A 27670-nucleotide genomic window follows, 5' to 3' on the forward strand; every position below is an offset into this window, starting at 1 on the left:
CAGCAGGACCACCAGGTGGGACGTGGCCAAACTCCTGGGCTCCCAGACGCCCTTCTGATCAAAAATATCACCCGCTCCCCCCCCATCCATGGGCCTGCCAGGTATCTGAAATTCTCATTGCTTTTGGCTACAGCTTTGAAAATTCTGCCAATGAAAATAGCATCTATTCCTTGGGCTAATGAGATCAGCTAGTATTTGCTGGGCTTGCTAAGAGGGAAGGAGACACAGAAGAGAGAAACTCTGATGTGCGTGCCTCAGAAAGAAAAGTCTCAATACCAGTCCCAGGCATAGAGTGCCCTCTTGGAGAGGCCAGCTCTGTAGGGGATGGCAAAGGGGGGCCCTGGACCCAGAGAAGATGAGAGTTCAGCTTTACTCAGAGAAGAGTTGGTACCGTGCCGGCCTTGATCTTCAACCTTGCTGTGACTAACCCTGCTGAAGGAAGGCTTTAGGTAGAAATGGCTTGGCTAACGGCATAGCTGTGATACATAGATTTCTTTCAGGCATATTTTCATATTTGGAACTTTAGTCCATGGAAACAACAGGGTCCCCTACTAGTAAGAATCTTCAGGAAAAAATTTCCAGAAGACAAAGCAGCTTATTTTCTAAATGTTCATAGTAAGGGCTTGTTGTACTCTTGTCATGCGAGCTGTGATAACAGCTCACTTCCACCAAGTCTCACTATGGACCTGGCACAAGGCACTGTAGGATGAACCACATGAAATTGTTGCTCTTGTGGGTCAAAGGCTGTTGGATATCGGCAATTTCATTTGATTGCACTTAATATTAATTCATACTTACCACAATCTTATAAAGCAGGACAGAGGCTTTTCCTCAGTTATTGAACCCAGCTCACCTCCACTCCCTTACAGCCCTTGGCTCCCTGGGAATGGTATCTATGTTGTTCTGAGAAAGGACACACCTCCTCCGCTTTCCGTTTGAATTTCAAACCCTCCGTGATACGGCAAAAGAAGCAGCGGAATTGTTAGGCGTGAAGCGCCACCGTGTGGCCCAATGGCCACATAGCATCGGGCTGCTGTGTATTTAATTCCTCCATCCGAGGGAAGGCCGCCGTATGTGGCTTTGAATGCACACAAATCCTGATTAGGTGGAGGAACACAGCTCAGAGGACTGGAGTCAGGTTTGCGTCCAATCTCTGGGACCCAAGATCTGGATTAATCGTGAAAAAATCATTCAGTCTTCCCCAGTTGGCCGATCTGCGGGGTGGTAGTCCCAGAACTGCAAAGTGAATACACATTTGCCTTTGCACCTTACATACATAAACCAGGCAAGACTGGAGGTGAGGATCAAACAGTGGCTTGGCACTCCTCTTAAGGCTAATTTAAGACCACATTCAGCAACCTTCAAATCTAACCTAATCTATACTTTCATTTAAGTCCAGGAAAAACTGCAAATAAATCAGGTGATCTGGGGGCCATATGTAGAGACGGCATGACAGTAAGGGATTCTCACGTTGTAATCAATCGAACATACTTATATATTTTTCAAGAGCCCATGATAGTACTGACTGCAATATTTATTGGGTGCTTGCTATGTGCCAGACGCTGTGCTGAGTGGTCTACATGCATCACCATGTTAGGTACTCTTAACACTCCATGAGGCGGATACTTGTGCTGTACCATTTTACACCGGGGAAACTGAGGCTGAGAGTGAGTGGTTGAGTATCATGTCCAAGGCTGTCCAGTGGGTGGAGGGACTGAGATTCGAGCCAGACCCCTGACTGCAGAGCCTACTCTTACGCTGATGTTGGTTCAGTGCTGTCTTCTTCAAAACAGTTATTTCAAGAGGCTATACCTTCTCCAATTATGTCCAAAACATTTTAGAATTTCTCTTTTACATCTATTTTCAGAGTATGTGGCAAAATCTCTGACTATTCTAAGTGATGGTGAATCCCCATCCTTTAATATGAGAATAGTTAACAACGACTATATAACAGGCACTTTAGCAGGTAGAAATCATTTCACCCTCACCATGACCCTGCAAGTTAAGAACTAGAATTATCATGCAGATTCACGTTTGAGAAACACAGGCACAGAGAGCCTAAGTCACCTGTTCACATCTACACACCCTGGGCTCCCAGGTCTGCATAGGACCACCAGGTCAGAGAGGGTAGTTTGTTCATTGGATGAGCCAGCATGAGGGGCCTGAAGTCCACTCCAACCCCACAGGGTAGGGACCAGAGGCCATGCAGAGGAAGGGGCGCCTGAGTCACAGAAAGGCACCACTGCTGTCTGCAGTGGTCCCAGAGGGCCTGGTCCATCAGAGAGCCTGAGTGTCCAAAGTAATCTGGAGCTGGGCCTCGTGAGTAGCCGGTGAGCTCTCTGGACGTAGACGACACCATTTTGAATCAAAATCAAGGCTGCTTTTCTCACCTGGCCTTGGAGCATGCGCTGCTGGCCCTGCACTCTATCCCCTAAATTTGGTGCGTTTTCTCATACCGTCCATGGTCCTTCTAGCCTCTCGGTGTTGGGATACCCCCAGCCTGGTCCTCCACCTCACTGCCCTCCTAGACCTCCCCTCAGTACCTTCGTGGCAGCATCTCCCTGTGGCTTCCGACCCCATCTCTATGGTGGCAGCTCCCAGTTTGAGATCCCTGGTTCCACCCTCTCCCCTGGGCTCTGCACACAGATGGCTAATTTCCCACTGGGACCTCTATGGAAAGCTGAAGTGAATATAACCAAAATAGAACTTTTTTTAAAAAAATAAATTTATTTATTTTTGGCTGCGTTGGGTCTTCATTGCTGCGCGTGGGCTTTCTCTAGTTGCGGCGAGCGGGGGCTACCATTTGTTGCCGTGCGTGGGCTTCTCACTGCGGTGGCTTCTCTTGTTGCGGAGCACGGGCTCTAGGCATGCAGGCTTCTGTAGTTGTGGCACGTGGACCCAGTAGTTGTGGCTGGCGGGCTCTAGAGTGCAGGCTCAGTAGTTGTGGGGCACGGGCTTAGTTGCTCCGCGGCATGTGGGATCTTCCTGGACCAGGGCTCGAACCCGTGTCCCCTGCATTGGGAGGCAGATTCTTAACCACTGTGCCACCAGGGAAGCCCCCAAAATAGAACTTTTGATTTCACTCCCCACCCAAAACCCCCTGCTAACCGGCCCCTCTCTTACTCAGCTTCATAAATGGTACCTTCAGTTGCTAGTTCTCAGGCTAAAACCCCAGATATCCGTGTCTAATTCACAGCAAGCCTGCATACCTCTAGGTCCTCCTTCAGAGTTTATCGGAAGCCCAATCATCTTGAATTACCCCATCCTCCCACCCAGGCCCCAGGCTCCACCATCTCTTGGCTGGGCCACTGCCCAGTGACCCTACTGGTTTCCCAAGTGTTCCTTTTGACCCCTACATTCCAACCGCCACCCAACAGCCAGAATCATCTTTCAGGGACTAAATCAAATTATGTTACTTTCCTGCTCAGAACCCCCCAAGGACCACCCGGCACATTCCCTTCTGCATCCTCAGGGTCCCCTGATGCCATCCTGCCTCCGGACTTCCCGTTGCCTCCTTCCTTTCCTTTTCCTGTTCATCCCTCGTCTCACTCAATGCTCACTCACAGGTCTCTGTTCAAGCATCACGTCCTCTGAGAGGCCCTCCTGACTAAGCGCCCCTCCTGCCCCTCCACTCTCTAGCCCTTTCTCTATTTTACTTCATAGCATTTATCATTGCCTGGCACTTTATTATACTTAAATATATATACACATAATATACAGTTGTTTACTGCCTGTACACCTCTCCTCCCAAATGTATAGGTGCTGAAGGCAGGGATCTCGTCCTGTTGTTCTGCTCTCAGGGCCTGGAAGAGTTCCAGGCAAACATGGGTGCTTAGTAATACCTTAGGAATAAATTAACGACATCTTTGATTTCCCTCAAACCTGCCGTGCTCCCTCCAGCCTGAATTTGCCCGTGACATTTCCTCAGCCTGAATCTCTCTCTGCAGTCCCATCCCTTTACATTTCAATGCCTCATTTTCCCCTACAGATCTCAGCTCATTGTCACTTCATTCATTAATGCAAATTGTCAATCAGTTGTTCAGTCAACAAACACTCTTGGTGCAGGCACCGTTCTCGGCGCTGGGGATAGAGCACAAACAGAACAGACCATGCTATTGCTCTCGTGGGCTCACGCTCTGATGGGGTATAGTCGTGTGTGTAAGTGTGTGTACGTGCTCATGTGTTAGATCACAGTACACATGGTGCAGCCAGCATAAAGCACGGTGGAGATTGAGAGCAGTGATGGTTGAGACATGGTGGTCTGGAAAGGCCTCTCTGAGGAGGTGACACTCGAGTGTTGGAGTGTGACAAATGAAACCATTTGGGATCTAGAAAGTCCTCCCCAGCCACCCTGCCCGACTGGCTCAGAGCCCCCGCTTACAAGTTCCCCGGGACCCTGAGGGCCTCCCTCACAGCACTTGCCACAGTTCACATGAAGTGGTGTAATCCTCTGACTCCTGTCTTTCCCAGCAGTCTGAAAGCTCCGTGAGAGGCTCTGTTTAAATGATTTCCCCAAACGAAAGGCTGGGACATAGTACACGCTCGCAGTCTTTGTCAGGTGGCAAGTAAGCGGATAAACAAACATGGGCAATTCCCCCAAGAGAATGTCCAGCGGCCTTTGGCATCCTCCGTGGCCTGTGAGATCAACCAAAATGGCCACGTGAATTGATTTACAAAGTAGATCTGCCCAAACCCTCCCCTCGCTGCCACCACACACCTCCTGCTCCTTCCAGGGAACGCTGCCCGGGGCACTCCGTGTTTGATGTGCGTGTGATCCACACGGGGATCCTGGGCAGGATCTACCACAGAAGTCAGACCTGGGGCTTGAGAGCCACTTCCTGAGGACTTGGGAAGCTTCGACTGGTTTAATCCAACAGCTTTTCAGGGGCTAGCCTCCAGGCTCCACCCCCTCCACAGCTAGACTGCATCTTCTGAGGGCTCTGCTCTCCTCTCTTCAGCTCAAGATGGGATCATGCTCAATTCTTTCTTTTTTTTTTTTACATGTTTTTAATTGGAGTATAGTTGAGTTACCGTGTTAGTTTCAGGTGTACAGCATAGTGATTCAGTTATATATATTTTTCAGATTACTTTCCATTGTAGGTTACTATAAGATACTGAATATAGTTCCCTGTGCTATACAGTAAATGCTTGTTGCTTCTCTATTTTATGTACAGTAGTTTGTGTCTGTTACTCTCATCCTCCTAATTTATCCCTCCCCCACCCCCTTTCCCCTTTGGTAACTGTAAGTTTGTTTTCTATGTCTGTGAGTCTGTTTCCATTTTGTATATAGATTCATTTGTATTATTTTTTTAATTCCACATGATATCATATATTTGTCTTTCACTGTCTGACTTCACTAAGCATAATATTCTCTAGGTCCATCCATGTTGCTGCAAATGGCAATATTTCATTCTTTTTTAAGGCCGAGTAATATTCCCTTACATATGTACACCACATCTTCTTAAGCCAATTGTCTGTTGATGGCCACTTGGGTTGTTTCCATGTCTTGGCTATTGTAAATACTGCTGCTTGATCCCCACCTGACCAACTCTACACTCCTCTTTTGACTTCCCCCAGTCTATCCATTCTGGCTTTCCATGGCTACTCAGTAGAAGCTTGCCCTTTGGTCAAGGTCATCCCCTTACTGTCCACTTTCTGCAACTGTCCTGATGACTGTCTTTTTGCACACTGCTCCCCCCAGCCCCCGAATGCCAGCCTTCCCCAGCACTCAGTGAAGCGATAGGTCCTCAGCACTGTTTTATCTGAGTTCGTCCTATCTTCCCCCTTTTGGATGCCAGTTGCCGAAGGGCATAAAGTGGAGCTTATACTATTTTGCTTGGTGCATAGCAGTTGCTTAATCAACCTGATAGATTGATTGAAGGAAAACATCACTCTTGACCAGCAGTGATGTTTATGTAGAACTGTTGCCCGTTCCAAATCCTTACAGGGTTGAAGTGCTAACGTTTTTCCACTTGGGAATTTTGTACAATTGAAAAGCCTTCCTCAAATAGGAACCTGTCAGACAAGACAGAATTTCACTTTAACAAAATGACAGGGTAGCTGCTAGAACCAAAGGAATTTGGAAATGTAAGCTAAATCAGAGTTTGCCATAGATATTGGGCTGTTATAATTGAGCTTAAAAGAAAATTGGGCCAGATTAATAAGAAGAACTAGAACATCTTGTGATATGATGTGTGGTAGGCTGAATAATAGCCTCCCAAAGATGTCTCCGTCTTAATCCTCTGGACCCGTGAACATTACCTTATTAGGCACAAGAGAATTTGCAGATCTGATTAAGTTAAGGGTCTGGAGCTGGGGAGAGGGGTGTGGATTATCCAGGTGGGAGTGATATAATCACAAAGGTCCTTTTAAGAGGGAAGCAGGAAATCAGAGTAGTTGGAGACGTGATCACAGAAGCAAAAGGGCTGGGGTGAGGCAAGGAAGGGGGTCACAAGCCAAGTAATGCAGGCGGCTTCGGGAAGCAGAAAAAGGCAAGGATGTGGATTCTCCCCTCAAAACCTCCAGAAGGAACCAACTCTGCCCACACCTTGATTGAGCCCGGTGAGACTGATTTTGGTTCTTCTGACCTCCAGACTGTAAGAGAATAAACTTACGTTGTTTTAAGCCCCTAAATTTGTGGTAATTTGTTGCAACAGCAACAGGAGACTAAGCCACCATGAAAAGGCCATCAGTGATGAGGGGACTGCAGCTTCCTGTTAGAACCACTCTGGGCTCTAAGAGTGGGCACCAGAAAGCTCTGTCCTGGCAGCCCTGTTCTCAGTTGCCTAGCAACCAACCAAAGAGCTGGATGTATATGACTCGTACTAAAGGCTCCCATGTCTCTTCCATGTGAAGGAGAAGATATTTTGGGGTGGGAGTAGAAACCAAGGCTAGAGAACAAGTCAGATGCCTGGGACTCACATCCTCTATCTGGACATTCTGTCTAGGGATAGGTAGATTTTCATGTATCAAAACAGAGACAGTCCTGGGAAAGCTAGGGCCGCTAACATTGCACGCCAACAATGAGCTGATTGAATAACTAGTCAATTCAAGGGAGAGACGAATCAATCACATCAGCTGATTTTACTGAACTGACTTCTATTGTCTCAAATGTTATTCATTTCAAGACCCCACCTCAGGATTCCCCAGGCAGAGTCCAGATCCTGGGGTTTATCACCAATTTCAAAGACCTAAAATCATCCCCAAGACAAGCCAGCCTTATGTTTCTAAATCATGGAATTTTTCAGGCAGTCTGTGTATAGTCTCATTAAAGACAAAAAAAATATACAAAACATGAAGCAAAAGAGAAAAGCACAGCTTCGTGTTCCATAAGCAATAAATGCTAAAAAAAAAATCAAGACTCCAAACATCCTATCTGTCCTGTTTATTTTTTTCTTATCTATACAAGCAAAATATATACAGTGTCTTCACCACATAATGTCAGGGTTGATCTACGATAAACTGTAGTTTGATAAGAGGCAGAGTAAAGAGATCTTTATTCTGAGTCTATACTGAGCAGTGAACTCTCATTTGTGGGGCTTCAAAACAAGGCCACATTTGGGGAAAAGAAAGATATATGGTTATGGAACTTGGTGGATGTTAATGCAGTTTATAAAACAAATCTCCCAAACATTTATTCTTCAGTCAAGCTTCTGGCTATAGTGGGCTTAATATAAGCAACAAAAAGAAAGAAAATTCCCAAACATTGACACTGGCACTCAAAAAATAATAAAGGCAACTATTAAGACATTTCCAGTATATTTTCATTCTGAAAATGTGTTGATATAAAATTTCTTGCCCCACACCATGTTTTCCTCTTTCAACACTCAAACCTCCAAGTCATCAATTCTCAAAGTATGGACCCCAGACCAGCAGAATCAGCAACACCTGGGAACTTTTTTAAAAAATTTATTTAAACTAGAAAAAAAGAAAATTTAAGCATGTCACATAATTATTAGGTTTTTTTTTTTTTCTCATAGCAGTTACAAATACTTAGATTCAGAGAGTCAGGTTCACATAAATAAAACTTCTTTCTACAAAAAACCTGAACGATAAGAAATCATTGCATGGGCCTCGCAGAAGGGAAGCTTTATTCAGTTCTCAGAGGGACCTTAGCCTAAAGCATCCTTGGCTTAATTTCGATTACTGGTGTTTCCTAGTGTGTCTCCTTCCCTTATCGCCATTGACACTCCTGCACCACCCCCTGCCAGGTGACTTCTTTTTTTTTTTACAAGAAAATGCCAGAAGAAATAGCTGAGGATGGACAAAGTGCAGTGTAGTCTCCAAACCAGTGGTTCTCAAACTTGAGGGGTCAAACTATATGCAAATGCGCAAAAAGTACGTGAGAAAGCAAAGAATATGTTAAATATGTAATTCAGACGGTTATGGAAATCAGAAATCCTTTCTATTCCAAAAGGTTCTGATTGCCCTCTGAACTGGGGGAAGGGGGGGCGTAGCATTCACACACTGGCTGTATGGGTATCTATTAGGATTTTGGAGGCTGGGGGTGCCCAGGCAGGACACACACCTTCCCCCATCCCACTGCCAGGACACTGGCCTTGTCTTCAGCCTAACCCGGCAGAAGTTTCCAGAACACTGTGAAAAGGGTTAGGGTGAAAAAAAGCTGCTTCCCAAACTGCATTCTGCACAAAAGAAGGCAACTTCAGTACATGACCATAATGTTTCTGAGCCCTGTGGGGAGAGGTGCTGCCTCTTTGAAAACCTTGGCCCAGAGATCCATGATGGGCAAATTTCCTGGTTTCCTGTACCAAGTGGGACGCTCGCAGCCACCTGGACACATGCATGGAGAGCCAGGGACAGGCCAGGGGAGGCCGGGAGTGAGCTTGGACCTTCCGTTCCTTCCGCTCTTGAAGACCAGCAGGGCGGTAATGACCAGCCGACTCGCCCGTGCTGGGAAAGCCAGGCTCCAGAAGGCCCCTAAGGCAGGCCCTCCAGGAGGCCACGGGTATGTTTGGCACTGGCTGGGCACCGGCAGGCAGTGTGCTCCTGGGCCTGACTTTGTGACAATTTCCGCTTTTAACTCTTCCAGACGACACCTGCTGCAGTGAAAGCAGACGCCTTCGGCGGAACCCAGCCTGAGCCAGGCTGCCGGGCTGAGGCAGTCAGGGCACTGTTCGTTCCCAGAGTCTCTCCCGAAGCAGCCACTGCCCTCTGGGGTTCTCTGTCTCGTAGCGGTCCTCCCCCGGGGATGCCAGGGGCTCCAGCGCAAAGAGCTCTGCGTCCCAGTCCGTGTCGTCCCCCGAGAAGTTGAAGAGGATCTGTCTGGAGCTCACCAGGCTGGAAGGGAGGAATGAGGCAAAGGGTTTAAGTCTGGCTTGGCTGGCCGCACGGAGAATGGATGCTCCGATTTACCATCCTGACGGAGCCCATCGGATGCTCCCCTAGTGCTGGGCCTCGTGGAGGTCAAAGCGGTATCATCATGGGGGCTGTGGGTGGACCTCAGCTGGACCTCAACGTGGCCTTGGAGGGGAAGGATGAGGGTTGAGTCCTGGTTTTAATATGTCCAGTACATTGTCCATTCTTATGGGAGGAAACTGCCATTTAGAAAACCCCTGAACCCATCAGAGTTGGACGGCTCTTGTAGAAACAGAGGAAGACAGGTGGACGAGCCGAGACAGGCCCTTCTGTTGTGAGAGGTGAGCTCCCTGCAGCATGGCCTAGGGTGGCCAGATCAGGAGCGCACATACTTCTCTGAAGGAGTAAGTCACAGGGATTTGGGGGTTAGAGATGGCAACTCATCTTGGGAGAGGAGGATCTGTAGGGAGAGACGCCAAGAGATGGTGGCAGGAGGGCCAGGAGGGGCCCAGTCAGCGAGATGTTCTGCATCCGAGCCTGGCAATGCCTTTCTACAGCAGGGCGATCTAATTGGTTCAGTGCTGCTTCCCTCATGGTGCTATGCCCTCCTCAACCCCAAAGTCTCATTAAAAATCTGCGGTACACAGTGTGTCAGTGGCACTTGGGGGAAAGAGTGAAAGAGGATGGACAGAGCATGAGGGCTAAGTGGGCCAGAAAGGGAGAGGCAGGTCCAGAGCTCGAGGTACAGTTAGGGGTGGGGACAGTGGTGAACCAAGCTAGACTGTGAATATAAGACTATCAAAAAATGTTTTAAACGAAGACCTCCCTCCCCCCATACACAAAAGAATGATTTTTCCGTGTAAGATGGGGGTTCAGGGCACCTAAGAAGCAACGCAGGAGTCTGGTGCACATGAGAGCATCTTGGTTATGCTATGTGACCCGAGCACTCACTCTTTTTTGCAGGCTTTGGGCTTAAATTTCAACGTGCTGAAGGCCCCTTCCACAGCCTTGGGCAGGTAGATGGGGTGCCTTTCGAGTCTCCTCTGAGTGCCGACGGCCCTGCGCTCCGTGCTCCTCCGGAACTGGCCTGCTGCCGTGTGCCCAGCAATGTCCTCGGAGCATCGGCGGGGCACCCGCAGGATCCAGTTGGAGTGCAGGCTGTGCTGCCTGGAGCTGGTGGCCACTGGAAGAGAGAAGCAGGGCCCCCGGGAGAGGAGGACTCGCCACGGGGGGCAGCAGAAGGCCACGGAGAGGACAGATCCAGCTAAGAACCCACAATACGTACATACGTAACACAGGAAATGCTTAGGAAGGCCCGGAGAGCCAAGCGAAGGGGATGATTCAACTCTGCAGTTATCGTTTGGGGAGACAGTGCGCTAGCGTGTGTCCATTAAAGACAAGCACATAGCCCTATGTTTACTGACTTGGAAAGATGCCCATGATGTATTGTAAATCGTTAAGTGAAAAGAGTGGATGAAAAATAGCAAAGAGATCTTGTTTTTGTTTAAAAAGAGTAACAAAGTGGGCCTGTGTGCGTTTAAAGCCTTTTTGAGAGGACGTACACCGAACTGTTAACAGTGGTTCCTAACTCTAGGTGGTAGAATTACAGGTCAAATTCTTTACTTTCTTCTTTATACTTTGGTGTACTGTTTGATTCATTTGATTTACAGTGAACATACGTTACTGTGGCTATCAGAGAGAAAACATGAAGTCATTTCCATTAAAAAATTATAACTGTGAAGATGACACTTGCGTCCTCAGTAGATTTCATTGTCCTTTTACCAATGTCTGGATTCCCCAGGCCCGACTCTGAAGGTGAGGGTTGTTCTTTGTCAGGGGCGGCAGTGGGAGAGGGGGGCAGGCCAGTTACCCTGCAGGGTACAGTGAGCTTGGGGAGTGGGAATCCCCTTCCGTGAAACGCCACAGAACCCAGTGAGAACCGAAATCTCACAGATACATGTCCATCAGGGCTAGAAAAACAACAACACACCACAAGAATGTAATCTTCGAGCATTAAATAAAATATTTAATATTTAGTATTAAAAGTTAGTATTGGTACTAAAAGCTGTTGCCTCAATAACCAGGGGCCAGTAACTGCTAAATTAAATCATCATTAATTACACCATGAGGGGCAAGTCGAAGATGAAAGAAACAGACAGCTGAGTAATGGAATTTAAAAGTGGGCTCAACTCATGAATGTGGTTGAGTTATTTGCTCTCCATCAGGAGACAGCCAGTGATACACCTTGGCAAGGAGAAAAGCCTCACCCACGGCCTTCACCTCACTCCCTCTCCAACGATCCAGACTGGGCTTGAGCAAGCACCCCGGCCCTCTCCTGCCTACACATCCTAGCAGAGTGGTGGCCCATGAAGGCCATAGGGGGAGTGCTGGGGGGAGGGGTGCAGAGGGGTGACAAAGTGGGTGAAGGGTCAGAGTCGGGTCCAGTAGACAGGGCTGCCCAGGGCCAAGCTAGCTCAGGTAGGGTCACAAGCCCAATTTTTAAATATAATTTGTCTATTCCCTTTTCTTCTTCTTTTTTCAATTCTGGTAAAAGACACATAACATAGAATTTACCATGTTGCCATCTTGTAGTGTACAGTTCAGTAGTGTTGAGTATAGTCACATCATTATGTGACAGATCTCCAGAACTTTTTCATCTTGCAAAACTGAAACTCTAAACAGACCTGTGGTTGCCAAGGGGGATGGAGTGGGGGAGGGATGGATTAGGAGTTTGGGGTTAGCAGATGCAAACTACTACATATAGAATGGATAAACAAGGTCCTACTGTATAGCACACGGAGCTATATTCAATAACGTGAGATAAAACAAATAGAAAAGAATATAAAAAGAATGTATACATATGTATAACTGAATCAGTTTGCTCTACAGCAGAAATTAATACAACATTGTAAATCAACTATATTTCAGTAAAAAATTAAATTAATTAAATTACATTAAATTAAAAAATCACAACAGCTGTTTAAAAAAAAAAACCTGAAACTCTATACCCATTTAACAACTCCCAACTCATCCCTTTCTTTAATTGTTACCCTATTGCTTTCCCTCCTGGAGCCTTACAAAATTCCACCCCACCTCTACTGTGGAAAATGGACCACAGGGAAGGAGTTTTTGTCCAAATACAGCCTGAGGATTGAAGGGGTAGCCTGGAGTGGCAGCAGCGACCACAGTGACGACAAAAGCCAGGGCCCCAAGGAGTAGAGCAAGCTCAGGGCCAGGCTTTGGCTTGCAGATGTGAGTTTCCGTTTAATCAGAGAAAGTCCACCCCAGAGACCCCACTCCACCCACCTCCTGCCACCGGGATGGCACTCACCATCGAAGTCCACATCTTCATTCTGCGGGTCAACCTCAGCAGCCCGCGGCCGCTTCTCCGTATCCAGCTCTGCCATGATGGAGTCAAAGAAGGCGATGGCCTCCGCCACATCCGCACTGAACTGTGAGGGCTTCTTGGGTGTTGCTTTCTGCTAGAGATGAAGGGCAGAGAGGAGAAAGCAGAGCTGCCTGAGCCAGCCTTGGGGCGCCCACATACAGGTAACATGGAAAAGGACCACGTGTTGCTGAAACTAAACCAATGTGAAGTCATGAATTTGCAGGTAAATTTGAATAAGTGCCCTTGAAAGGAAGGTAGATACTCCAGATCCGCACTTGCTGTAGGTCAATGGATTTCGGATTATCTCCAGGAGGGGGAGTGAAAGGGTGGGTAGATCTGCCGCTGTCTTGGTCAGGGACTGTTATTGACCATTAGGCAAAATAATTTGTCTTTCTTTGGCCTGTTGCCTGCTGATAAACCCAATTAGGAGATTGTACAGTTCCTTAGGTAGGCGATGAGATGCTCACAGCAGGAAAGAGGGGACGAGATATGTTGAAAATAAAATACTCCAGAAGAGTTTTCAGTACCTAAAGTGGCCAAATTTCGGTTCAAGCATGGAATAAATTGAAGACAGATTGGTGTGATTGTTTGAACAGTGTAAGGAATAATATTGGGTTGGCCAAAAATTTTGTTCAGGTTTTTCCGTAACGTCTTTAAAGTAGTTTAAAAAAAAAATCTACGGAAAGCGTAACTAGGTTCCAGGTTCTGTCCTGACTTATTCTTCATGACGCTATCATCACCATCATCATCATCACCATCATCACCATCATCACCATCATCACCATCATCACCATCATCATTCTCTTCACAACAGCCCACAGTCAGTCACCAGCGACCGGCATCACAGAAGTTCAAGCACCATGGTGGACTTCAATGGAGAACTCATGATGTAGGCACAGAATCAGTATGTGAACTAATAAAAAGCTCCCTGAAGAATTTAGGAAATAAGAGAACTCAGGGAGAAAAAAGAAAGACAATATGTGTTAACCTGGGCTATTTGGACCAAATATAGAGTGCTTTTATTTTTTGTGTGCACTTTGAAAGTGGGATGGTATTAAAAATGAAAGTGATTTAATTGCAGATTTGCATGTTAGGAAACTAAAGGATGATATCTTTATATATGCATAAGATTTTGGTAAAATGTATGCATTTTGTACCACTAGGAAACATTTGTACCACTAGGAAGCCACGCGGCTTGCAGGATCTCAGTTCCCCGGACCAGGGATCAAACCCGTGTGTGCCCCCAGCGGTGGAAGCAGAGTCCTAACCACTGGACCACCAGGGAATTCCCAGGAAACATTTTTAAATAGAGGATTTTTTCCTTTTATATTTGTAAGGAGCATTCTTGGAGAAAAAATTTGGAGAACCACAACATACACTGAACCTTTTCTGTTAAAAGTGGAAAACTATTCACATGTAGTTATCTCACCCTCTTCAAAGAGCCCACTAAAATGAAAGTGGGCAGGGGGAAAGTTGAAACCCAGTGTCAAAGAGAACAAGAGAGAGGTCATCAGTGAGAGAGAGATTTTCAAGAGCTCTTGCCAGATGGAAAGCAGTTGAAGCGGGGGAATTGATGTAACGGCGCAGAGGGACCGCCCTCCCAGAGAACCATGGGTGGATGAAGCAGCTCAGAAGGGGGACAGTTTGACCCTTGGAACCAGAAATGCTCCAGACTTGGCAACACCAGGCACACCAAGGGTTGGAATGAAAAACTGAGGGGCTGGTTGAAAGTCTGTATGAGCACAGAAGCCTGGGCCACCAGCATCCTTCCTGCAGGCAGATAACAGGAAGGCTCATATCTAGAGGCAGGTCCATATGCTTTTATCCTCCCCGTGTTTTCTCTTGCGGTCCCTCTGCCTTGAATGCCTTATCTGGCCAACTCCTATCCAACCATCAAGATGTGCCTGAGACAGCTCTTTCTCCAGGAAGACCACCCTCTCCTGGGCTGTTTCCCTCCTCCAGGCTCCATGGTCCTCAGTACCTAATCTAATTCTACGATGGCACATATTATTTTAGAGAATTTTTTGTGAACTGGAAGAGAGAGAAACAAAGAATCGAGAAAACCACATGATCTGAACTGAGCCCCAAAGGAAGGTTGAATATTATTTAATAGAAATGCAAGGTCTGTAGGTTTTCCCATCTCAAAAACCATCTCCACATGCAAGGGATATCACTAAGTCCCTAGTAGCAACTACCATCAGTGTTTGGCTGAATGCAAGAGTCTCAACCTTGCTCATGGGCACCATATTCTTTTCCATCTGGGTCACCCTACAATTTCATCTAAGCTATTCATTCCTCAGTGTCCCCAGGAAGTAGACTTTGGCCAGAAGCTCAAAGCAGCCTGGATCAATTGCTTTCATTTATTAAAAGGCTTAAAAGAGAGTCAACTTTGGTGTCTTAACTATTAAAGGCTAGGAAAACAGGAATGAGCACACTGCCAGTAGTTAGGTTAACACAAGCCCTTGACTGTGGCCTCTTGTGAATATCCCCAATCTCCTCAAGAATTATCCTCTAAGGATAATATTTACAAAATAAAAAAATAAATTACCAGCATATACATCACCACCTCAGCCATTGTACTCTCTGTCCATCAAAACTAATGGACAAAGACCCTTTCAGCTGCACATTTCGTTGGTTATTCCAAATATTCGAACATGTTTCTTGTTTGCAAAATTTCAAGCTTAGGGACTCAACACTCCCGCACAGCTCACCCTCTCTGCTGTGCTTAGCAGTGGTTGCCTTCCTGGGCACAGCCACAGACACTGACAGATAAGCTCCTTGGCCAGCACTTAAAAGTCTGCTCTTTGGGGCTGCACATCCGGGGCTCTGCTGGACCATTCAGTACATTATCACCGTTATAAAGCTGGTTTCTGTTAAAAGAGCTTTTGGATCCTGGTGTGGCTGGAGAGTGAGACATTGGTGACATTATTTGTGGTTGACCCCTATGTACCTGTGTGACCAAGTCTCATCCCCGAAGAGAGCTTTCCCCAACTTGCCTCAATTACCTTCATCAGTTTCGCCCAAGCCCTTCATGGAATGAGGGAGGAACATAAATAAATGAAAATGAATAAACAATTGCTTTCCTTCCTTCCTTAGCTCTGCCTTCCTTCCCTGCAAATGAAAGCACCACCCCTTGAAGGAGTCTGGGGACCCGGTTGGGGGGGATGATGGTTATGAGGGGTTATGACTCCCCCTCATCTCTGTCCGGGCGGTTCTCACAGTGGAGCCCAATCCCAGCTGGAGGTTGGACCCTCATTGGATGCTCTTAAAGAATCTCTACACTGGCCCTTTCCCAGATCAATTAATTTAGATAACCAGGTGATTCTAATACAGAGCAGTTGAGACCCTCTTCTCTCTAAGGATCCAGGCATAGGGAAGGGAGCAAGAGGGCCCATGCTCCCCACCTCGGGGTCTGGTTTAGGTTGAAAACCTTAAATACCAGTCTCACGCCCTGAATTTGCAAGAGCAGACAGGAGTGTCTCCATGAAGACAAGGACACAAGGGACAGGACCCAAGAGGATAGGACACAGGTCAATGAAGAAAGAGGACAAAGCGCCTGGATTACAGGGCCCGGACCCTTATGTCCCTGTGTATTTCCCATTGCTCCGCACATAGAGACCAGGTAAAGGGACCCCACCCCCCCCTCTGCCCCATCCCCTTACTAGCTACAGGTATGAGGGCATCCCACTCATAGGCATGCACCTACCTTTCCCACCCAGTTCCCAAACGTGACCTAAATCACCTCCTGGCTTGGGGGGGGGCGGGGAGGGCAATTTCCTCTGCTTGTATTCATGCAGTTTTGTTCGCATCTTGGGTGTAATGTTTGGTATTCATCTCTGCTAGTCTTCATTTTGACCAGACATCAAGTTTTTTGTTTCTCTCTCCATCATTTCTTTTTGAAAACACAAGCAAATGTGTATTAACCCACTCTTTAAAAAAACAAAAGGTAGCATACAATATCCCCCTGTGAATTGCTTTCTTCACTTGGTGTATCCTAAGAATAACTTCACAGCAGTAGAGATCCTCCTCTTCCCTTTGAATAGCTGCACAATTCTCCACTACACAGACACACTGTAGGAATGAACTACAGTCCTCTATTGTTAGAGCTTCGGGTTGTTTGAAATCTTTCGCTGTTACAATTAGTGCTTACACATACATCATTTTGCATTTTGCCAATAATACCCTAGTATAGGCTTCTAATTGTAAATATTCAGCTCCCTTTACAGAGAGAACGGTAAGCATCAAGTCATCTGGCAGGTCAGTTCAGTAAGATTTGGTTAACAAATCTTCTCTTGTACTTTATAAAGTATACTTTTAAATGTCTCCAAATGAATTTTGTGATGATTTATCTGAGTACCAATGAAACTGTGGGTAATCATCAGTTAAATCCATTTCACCTGTAACCTGTCTTCCCACATCAAGGTTGTTTTAATTGTTGTTACAAGACTTGCCTGTCCTCCAAGAAGCATGGAGCCTAAACAAGGTGTTTGCCTGAGTTGTTTTCCAGAAACTTGGCATCACCTGTGTCTAGTTGGAGCTGAGCCAGTTAAGGCTGGAAAGGACTACCAACCCTCCAACCGGGCATGCGCGAGTGTCTGCTCGGTGACGTTTTGACATCAGAGGGCTGAGAACTCCACCCTCAGATGGTGCTAGGTGCCTCCATTTTTGGACGTGCAGAGGCCTGTAGGCTAGTTACACCTGCACAGAACGACAATTACCCCACCCTTTCCTTAGTTCCCCACATCCCAGACCGCCCTGCTTCTTTACTGCATAGATACCTGAGCGTCTTGCCTTCCAGGAAGTGGATTTGAATTTGTTCTCCTGTCTCCTCATTTGGCTGCCTTGTGAATAAACCCTCTCTTTGCTGCCAATCTCGGCATCTCAGAGTTTGGGCTTGCTGTGAATCAGGCAAACAAGCCTGGTTTGGTGACACCAAGGCTAATCTACAAGTCCAGGCTCCCTGGACCTTTTCAAGTCCTAGTTTAAACTCAGGCTGATTCTGGCTTTTCCTGCCTTTCCCGCAGCTTCCATGGGCCTTTCTGGTCTCTACTACGACCGTCTCTTGGTCTCCAGCCAAGACAACTAGCACAAGAGCTGCACAACTGAGGCTCAGGGTTCAGGGCTCAGGCTAACATCACAGAAAATCTACTTTACAAAGCAGGGGTTGCACAAAATGGGGCGTCAGTCATCAACACCCTTGGGTGAGACCCAAATGGTTCTCCCTCTCTGAACTCAGAACTCTAAATAAAAGTGGACTGCCTCGCCCCGCCACCCCCCGATTTTGACTTTTTCCTAGCCCAGAACTGAACTACTTTGGAAAGGCTGCGTGTAACGCAGGCTGCTTCCTGTGGCCCCTGCTCAGGCCTGGGTTTCGCAGGGCTCATGTTCCTTCTCCAGCAGCGCTTCCGCAGCCCCAGGGGAAGGCGCTTTCTCTGAAAGCCATCTGTACTGCATTGCCGACTCCCCTTTAACCTTCAGTGTCCTTAAGGTTATCATTTTCCAAGCCTCCCCGTCCTACCCCCTCACAACAGGCCTGGGTCTTGGATTACTTTCCCCAGATAGAACATTTGCATCTTTCCAAACCAAACTCCACCGTATTTCTCATTTTAATTTTTGAGTCCCCCAAGGCAGTTTATTTTTCTGCATTTCGTATCACCTCCCATCCTGCCCGGTTTCACCTGCCCTTGGGGTACTTGAGCTTCTCCAATCTGTTTACTTTCTTCTGGGATCTGTCAGTATTTGTCTGCAAGAGATCTGGATGCTACAAAATGAACTTCCAGTTGTAAACAGAAATATTGTGTCAGAGGTTAGGGTAGGGGGACATTCTAAACCCACCCAACGTCAAGAGGACCACCACTAAACATCTAGCCTTCTCCTCCCCTCTTCTTCCTGGCGTCACTCCCCCCCCCCCACCTCTTCGGAGGGCCAACTCACAGGGCACCTCCTTTCTGAAGCTTTCACTCATTGCAGCAGACAGACCCACACACGTCTTTTCTATGCTCATATTCTGCCTTGTGTGGACAGTAACGTTGTATTATACCCTCAGAGCCCCACACTAGACCCGTGATCCTTAACCTCGTCTATGAAATAGCTTTGGCAAATAGCACTCACAGATAAGACTGTCTTTGGATAGACTCTCACTGCCAGCCACTACCTACATGAGACAAGTTGTCGGATATACCCAACTTCCAACATTCTTGTTGTAATTCTACGTGTTTCTCTTCCAACACACCAGTGTGGTTCAGGCAATGATGCTGAGAGTTGCAGCTTCAGATTATGGGCTGCATCAGGGCCGGCGGACTGTCTTTCCGTCTGTGAATGCGGAACACCCATTTCAATGCCTGACACGGAGTAATTTGTAGAATGAATGAATGTATGCTATATACATGCCATTATCATATGTTTATATTCTCCAACCAGTTTGCATGTTGCTAATGTATATTGTTGGATTTAACTTAGCAAATTTTGAGAACTCTGTACTCCTTATTTTTATGGAGTCTTATAATACTGTCTTGAGCTAATCGTACCTGGAAATCAAACTGTCAGTTCATTGTGATGAAATTTCCAGGATCAAATGTGGGACTGGTCTGGATTGGAGAGATCATTTTCCCTTGGATCATTCAGCTGGGTGAAATGAAATGCAAAACAGCTCAAATTTATCCACAAGCAATTTAATGTCCTCAAAAGAAGCTTTTCAGGATACACCTTAAAAGCTCTAATACATCCTCTTTCCTTCTGCCATCCTTGAAATGGCTATTTAAGATCAAGTCCAAAGCAATACTTATCTTATCCCCTACTTTTTTTTTTTTTTTTTTGGCTGTGTCAGGTCTTAGTTGCAGCACGTGGGATCTTCTTTTTGGCATGTGGACTTCTTAGTTGCGGCATGCATGCGGGATCTAGTTCCCTGACCAGGGATTGAACCTGGGCCCCCTGCATTGGGAGTGCAGAGTCTTAGCCACTGGACCACCAGGGAAGTCCCATCTTATCCCTTTTATATTACATCACCTAAGGAAATGTGTACCCATCATTGAATAGGGGTTTGTGATAAAAGAATAGGAGCTTAAGAAATGAGAACTGTAAATCTGAGAAACAAACAACTTGGGAGAAGGTATAATCACTGAAATTTAAATACATAGGTACACATACCCACATCCAAATTTTCAATAGATAAGCTAATGGTAGACTTGTCAGAGCTGAAGGGAAAAAATAGTGATATACACAATAGAGCTGAGAAAATCAGCCCAAAGAGATAAAAAGAAAGGACGAGGTTTGTCACAAACTGTAGTAAAACTAAACTTGGGAATTACCTCTCATAGCTAAACATTACTATCATTTTGGAATCGTAGCTGCACGTCTTTTGTCTTTGGTATTAGAGGTTTCAGACTCACAGTCTGAGGCTTAGTCTTTTTTCTCCCGCTTTATAATCTGAAGGCCATTGTTTCCTTTGCTAGGACCTGGTAACTCCTCCCCTTAAATGTCACCTAAATGACCATTTCACTTTAGTTCAACACTAAGTGAAGGTTTTCTGCTCACATTTATCAAACTGTTCGAAGCCTAACTAATAGAACTGAATTAATATGCTTGAAACATAGTATAAAAATCTTCACGCCCGATACGTGAAACATCACAATCCAATGAGAGAAGGGGTGGATTTGTCCATAAATGGTGTTGAAACTTTGCTATTTGGGAAAATTTCAAGTTGGATTCTCACATCCCACTACATGTAAAAATAAATTGCTGAATAGATAAGAGGGTTGGGTTTTTTAAAATGGAACTATAAAAAAAGGAGAAAAACGGCAAATATGCAACTGACCTTGAGACATAGAAGGACTTTCTAAGCATGAAGCAAAGAAGTATCAAAGACAACAATTGACATATTTGACTACATAAAAATCAATAGTATTTGTAATGATAAAATTGTACTCTTAAGTAAAATTAAAAGATACATAACTTTGAGAAAATATTTTTAACACATGTGGCAGACAATGTGTTACATCCTTAATATGAGTCCAGATAAATAAATAAAAATATTTAGTAGAGCCAAAAAATGTGTAAAGACATGAATGGGCAATCCATTAAACAAGAAGTACACATTGGTTTGATAAAATAAAAGGGTCATTCTTTAAGGGTCATTGCTTAAGCAATAATCAAAAAAAAGTACATAAAACAATGCAGTTAATCTATTATTATCAGTAAACTTTAAAAATTAATGACACTACTTGGTGCTGATAAAATGCAATAAGAAGGGCTTTCTAAATCACTGTTGATAAAAGTATAAATTATAAAATATTTCTGGAAAACAATATGTAGAAGAATCTTTAAAAATGAATGGCCTTTCACCTTTGGCCCATTAATCACACTTTTAGGAATCACTGCTAAAAAAATGCCTTATAGACAGAGTAAGATGAATTTATTTATAATGTTTAACAATTGTTTAAAAAATGTGAGTTGTTAAATTTTTTGCCATTAATACTTTCAGTTTTCAAAAACTAGTTAATGAGATAGAAAAGAACCCACAATATAAATTCTAAAAAAGTATATGGTATGAGCCAAATTTAGTAAATTTATACATATACACACTTCAGGGTTGCCAAATTTAGCAAATAAAAATATAGAATGGCAGTTAAATTTCAATTTTATATAAACAGTGAATAAATTTTTAGCATAAATAGCTACCAAATATTATATGGACATAATTATACTACAAAAATCCATCGTTATCTGAAATCCAAATTTAAACAGGCATCCTTTATTTTACCTGGCAGCCCTAATATACATATCTGCAACTATACAAGAAATAAATGATTGAAAGAAAATATACTTAAATATTTTATAGTGATTGTCTCTGGATGATAGGAGATAGGATTCTAGATCATTTTTATTTTCTTCCTTACACTTTTCTGTGTTTTATAAATTTCATTTAATGAGCAAATATAACTTAATAATCGGAAACAAATGTTTACCTAAAAAAGTGTCTTTTTGATGGTAAACTCTGATCCATTACATGTGGGATGTTTTAATTATTAGGATCATTCCATATGAATATCCCCAAACTATATTCTACTCCATTAAAAACAAGATAATTTTCCACTCACTGAAAACCACAGACCTATTACTTTTCCAGGTCTTCCATCAAACTTTGTAAAGTTCCATTCTTAACTTACAATTGGAGCTTCTCGGGTTATTAGTTTATTGAGCATCTACTATATGCCTGGAGCTGCACTAGAGGTTGGAGATAAAAAGAGAAGTAAGACATGGTGGCCCCACTCAATGAGCTCATGGCCAGTAGCAGACACAGCAAATGAACAGACAATTACGGTGCTATGTGCTGACTGCTGGGTGCTGGGTGCTGAGTGCTGAGATAAGGGTCAGACCCAGAGAGGGGGGACATCCACTGCATTAGATTGTGGACATGAGAAATGGCTTCCTGGGGCAGTGCTTTCTCTGCTCTCTTAAAAGACAAGAAGTTAGCCAGGTGGGCGGGGTGTGGTAGAGAGGAAAAACGGAGGCCGAAGTACTGTATTGTTTCTAGGCTGAGCAAACGGCACATGTCTGGAAGGTAGATTGGGGAATATAGTTACCTGTCTTGTGGTCTGACTGAGAGGGGCTGCAGGAATTGGATGCTCTGTTATCAATGATTATTTTACTGTCTGCCATCTTCTGGAGAGCGCTGCCAAGCATAATAGAATAGTCTTTGCAGCTCATACTGAATGTTCACTGCCCTTCAACTCTGCTAACCAGATACAGGCAAAGTGATAGAGACCTCCAGTAACTGATGCTCACAGAAAACCTGCACTTTAATATCACTGTGTTTGCAGAAAGTCCCCCCAACAGATCTGAAAAATAAATCCCAGTGGTATGGAAACGATTCAGAACCTTCTTCCCATTGCATATGCAATTTATATATGGATGATTTGGAATCTTTTTAGATGAATTGGATTCAGATCTTTCTACCACAGAGGAGAAAAAGAAATCTATTTGCTGTTGACTTGGTCTTATTTCATGAACCAGGACTGAATGGCCAATGATAGAAAATTGATTCTGAAGGCTAACTATTATCAGAACCAAACTACTTGAAATAAAAATCAATCACTTTTGGCAGGCATTCTCCAGAATTCCACTGGTTCTGTTTAAATCATTCTTGTAGCAGGTGAATTTCTTTAGCTGGAGCAGGGTGGGAGGGGGGTTGGTGCTGGGAGGGTGTGCATTTTGCAGCTGGTTCATCCAGGCAGACATATCGGGGATCGAAGCTGTTCAGAACTATATGATTCACAGGTGAATTAATGAAATTTATTCTGGCTGTGGTGGGTGACCAGGAACCCTGGCTTTGGAAAATGTCAGCTCAAATCTTCTGGGTAGAGTTCCTTGGGGCACTGCAGCCAACCCCAAACAGCCTCTCCGGCAGCACAGACACCATGGTCCACCCAGGTCCACTTAGGTGGCCCAGTTCTCACAGAGGGATGCTGGCTGTTTACCTGTACATCTGGCTCTAAACCCGTGGGGAACTGTCCTCAGTGAGGACCCCAAATGCTGATGAGTACTCCGGGCAAAGTCACAGCATAATCTCCAACTTTTCCTCCTCACCTGCCATCAAAACGCAAGCTCATGGACCGTAAAAAGGAAGGAAGTTCTGACACAGGCTACAACATGGATGAACCTTGAAAACATTATGCTAAGAGAAAGAAGCCAGTCACAGTACGACAGATACTGTATGATTCCAATTATATGAGGTTCCTAGAATAGGCAAATTCATAGAGACAGACAGTAGAATACAGGTTTCCAGAAGTTGGGGAAAGGGGAAATGGGGAGTCACTGTTTTCTGTCTAGGATGATGAGAAAGTTCTGGGAATGGATGTAGTAGGCTACACAGCACTGTCTTTAATGTCAGTGAATTGTACACTTAAAAAATGGTTCAAATGGTAAATTTTAAATTTTTTATGAGTATTTTACTGAAAGAGGATATTATATTTTAAGAAATAAGAGATCATTGTCAAACCTTTTATAAAAACACTCTCCTGATTCCTAAATGAAGTGTTTTTAGAGCCTCCGTGACCTCTTAAGGAATTCATTTTCTAGTGTTCTACTAATATACTTTCAAAAAGTGTTCTAAAAATATATTAATTAGGGCTTAATAGACTTTTGGATGAATTGTTATGGGTTTATATAAATGATCATTTGGAAGAGCTCACAGAAAGCTCTGATGTAAAGAACTCTGATTATTGTCTGGCACTTAACCATATGAAAGGTGTCCAGCGTTACACATTTTTCTTTAAAAGAAATTTATATAGGGCTTCCCTGGTGGCGCAGTGGTTGGGGATCCACCTGCCAATGCAGGGGACATGGGTTGGAGCCCTGGTCCAGGAAGATCCCACAGGCTGTGGAGCAACTAAGCCCATGCACCACAACTACTGAGCCTATGCTCTAGAGCCCTTGAGCCCATGTGCCACAACTACTGAAGCCCGCGCACCTAGAGCCCGTGCTCTGCAACAAGAGAAACCACCACAATGAGCCCACGCACCGCAACGAAGAGTAGCCCCCGCTCGCCGCAACTAGAGAAAGCCCGCACGCATCAACGAAGATGCGATGCAGCCAAAAATAAATAAATTTATTAAAAAAACAAATAAGGTCACTTTCTGAGTACTGAGTGTTAGGACTTAAATATAGGATTTGGGGGAGACAAGATTCAGCACATAACAGGGGGTCAAGGGAAAAGAACAGAGTTTGCCCTAAATCTGAACATCAGCAAGTGTTTTCTACCAATGCAGGAAGGTGATGACATTCCTGAAGCAAGGGCCCCTCCGGATCCCCTGCCCCTGCCGTGCACAGAGAGCCAGGAAGGCCACCTTGCTAGCCACGGAGACCTCACCCACCGTTTCTCAGGCACGCCCAGCAGACAGCTCTTTCTTTGGGAGCAATAGGGAAGGAGAGCAGCTTGTCTCCAGGCTCCTATACGCCTCCTGCACCATACATTTCAGAGCAGTGAACACTGGACTACCTAGTATGTGCCAGGTCCTGTCACAGGCCGGGTCTTGCTTCCTCCTCACAAGGTATATTCTTATTTCCGTTTGTATGCTCCAGAAATAGAGGCCCAGAGAGAGAAACTTAACCTGACAAAGGCACACAGCTGCTAAATACAGACCTAAAATTCAGGCCTTGATCTGACTAACTTCAAAGCCGTTTTAAAGCTCTTTCCTGACTTATTTCACTAAGCATAATATTTTCTAGGTCCATCCACATTGTTGCAAATGGCAGTATTTCATTCTTTTTTATGGCTGAGTAATATTCCATTATATATATCTCACATCTTCTTTATCCATTCATCTGTTGATGGACACTTAGGTTGCTTCCATGTCTTGGCTATTGTAATTAATGCTGCTATGAACAATGGTGTACATGTATCTTTTCGAATTAGTGTTTTCGTGTTTTTCAGATATCTGCCCAGGAGTCGGCTTGTTGGATCATATGGTAGTTCTATTTTTAGTTTTTTTAGGAACCTCCATACTGTTTTCCATAGTGGCTGCACCAATTTACATTCCTACCAATGGTGTAGGAGGGGTCCCTTTTCTCCTAGAGAATACCACACTTAGTGAAATAAATCAGACAAAGAAAGACAAATACTATATGTTATGACTTATATGTGGAATCTAAAAACTAATACAAATGAATGGATATGCTAAACAGAAACATACTCACAGGTATAGAAAACAAATTTATGGTTACAAAAGGGGAGAGGGAAGAGGGGAGGGACAAATTAGGGGTATGAGATTAACAAACTACTATACATAAAATGGATACGCAAGAAGGATTTACTGTGTAGCACAAGGAATTATACCCATTATCTCGTGATAACCTATAATGGGATATAATCTGCAAAAATACCGAATCACTATAGTGTATACCTGAAACAAACACAATATTGTAAATCAACTATACTTCAAATAAGAACAAACATAAAACCTCTCTCCTGGTTACACCGTGGCAAGAGACATCTCCCGAGGAAATCCCTGCACTGCATCATGCCTGGGCCCTCTTCACAGCCATCCCTACAGGGCCAGAGCTGGTGTTCTACCTCTAACCCCTCCCTCTGTCTTCAGATGCTGAACTAGGATTGGAGCTGAGAGGAAGAGTGCTAGGTTCTACCAAGAAAGGACTCCATTTTGCAGGAAAATGTAGTGCCTGGTGGGAATCTAACCAGAACCGAGGACCCCAGGATGCTCAAGCTGGAAGTCCAGAAATCACGGCAACCCCCTCTGTCATCGGAGGTGGCCCTGAAGGAGGGGGTGCTGGCCCACAAATCCGCAGCTGGTTGGCCACAGGGGCAGTACTGGAACCTAAGAGTAAGACACTTTGTATCGGCCCCAACACTGCCCTACTTCTGGAGTTCAAATGGTTATTTAAACTGCTCCCACCTGGGATAAAATGCAGACAGTTGAAACCAGTTGGGTGAGACCAAGCCCTAGAGATCTGGTAACAGGCCAGTAGGTCACTCAGTGTAAATGGGACTTGCAGGCCTGCAGGACACTCTGGGGCGGGAGGGAGGGGGGCATTGTTGGGCCACACAGGCCTGCTCTGAACACCTTAGAGCCCAGTCACCAGGAGAACAATTGATGGCAATTTAAAATAGCCTCAAACTTCATTTTTTTTTTTTTAATTGAGGAAACAAAGGAATAAGTAACAGTGAGTCGGGGATCTTAGCAAAATCAGGTCACTGAGGCTCAGCTTGCTCTTCTGCGATACAGAGGGACTTTCTCCCCCCTTCCCTTCTGGCATTATTCATTACTGGAATTATCTCAAGAAAAGGTAATGTGTACAAACACTGTAATAAGTATGAGATAAATGCAAGTTCTTTCTTTCACCAATTTCCTGCTTGGTCTGCCTGGGCTGGAAGCCTCCAGTGCCCAACAAAGTTGTCATTCAGTCTCCTTAGAGTCACAGACTCTCTCTGAGGCTGTGCCCGAGTCCCCCCAATACTCGGGCTCACGGAACAAACAGAGCAAATCCTCCAAATGTTCACTTTTCACTGGGATTTTTAGATGTGATGGTAATAATAAGAATAACAAAAACTTGTTGGGAAGTCACGTGCTGTCACTCAAACGTCCTACAAGCATTCTCTCACCCAGGAAGTGGGCAGTAAGCGACAGATGTGCCCCGCACACCGTCTGTCTGACACCAAGCCCGAGTCCTCCCCACAGGCTGCTCTGTGGATGCCGGAAGCTGCTCCTCCCCGTGGTCTCCACGTGAAAACTCAGCATGGGACCGGCCATCCGTCCCAGGCTGGCGAGATGGCAGTGGAGAGTCTCTGAGGTGGATGGAGCCGTCAGCCAGAAGGCGCAGATTAATTAAGCTGCGCGTGGATGACCCAGGGCTCCAACCCGCGTCAGAGGCTCTCGGAAAAGCGCTCACGTCAGTGGTACTTCTCGGCGGCGGCACTCACCTTTATTTCTTTGGAGGCGGACTTCTTTCCTCCCCTGGAGGACTTCGAGGAGGTGGAGGAGATGCCCGGGGCGCGGCTGGGCTTCAGGTCACTGAGGCTGCTAAGGTACTTTTTGCGCAATGCCAGCAGCTCCTGTAAGTAATGCAGGCAGTCCTGGGTGCGCGAGTACATCCACGCCCGGTCCCCCTCCTGCTGCAGGTAGTACAGCCCGGTGTCCATACTGCTGGCGCTTTTGTATTTCTTTAAGGACTCGCTGAACTTCTCCCCGTGGTCCCCGACCACGTACATGGAGCTGCTGCGGATCAGCCTCACCGGGGGGCTGGCGCAGTCGTAGTAAGGGCTCTCGGCCACCTCCGCCTTCCTCTGCGGGCCGGAGTGAAAGATGGAGTGGAGCTTTCTGAGCATGGTGCTCGGGTTTCTCTCTGTGGGTGCCTTCCAGCTGCCTGCGCGGCGCCACTTGATCTAGCTGGGGGCCCAGGAGCCAACGTGCAGGCCTCCTGCCATCTGTCTTCCCGGAGGCCTCTGATTCTTGG

At 45.5% G+C, this 27670-nt stretch overlaps 1 protein-coding gene across 1 annotated transcript; it reads right to left on the reverse strand.

Moving 5' to 3' along the window:
• Positions 1-5534: 5534 nt before the first annotated feature.
• LOC309647285 (uncharacterized protein C13orf42) lies at positions 5535-27670 on the reverse strand. Its single transcript, XM_082434517.1, has 4 exons — positions 27138-27670; positions 12647-12794; positions 10267-10498; positions 5535-9297 (listed from the first exon to the last, which is right to left on the reverse strand). Exons 1-4 carry the CDS (start codon positions 27540-27542, stop codon positions 9123-9125), a joined length of 960 nt encoding a protein of 319 aa, XP_082290643.1. The 5' UTR covers positions 27543-27670; the 3' UTR covers positions 5535-9122.

Source organism: Balaenoptera physalus, assembly GCF_965194825.1.
Source record: "Balaenoptera physalus genome assembly, chromosome: 18".
Lineage (NCBI taxonomy): Eukaryota > Metazoa > Chordata > Mammalia > Artiodactyla > Balaenopteridae > Balaenoptera > Balaenoptera physalus.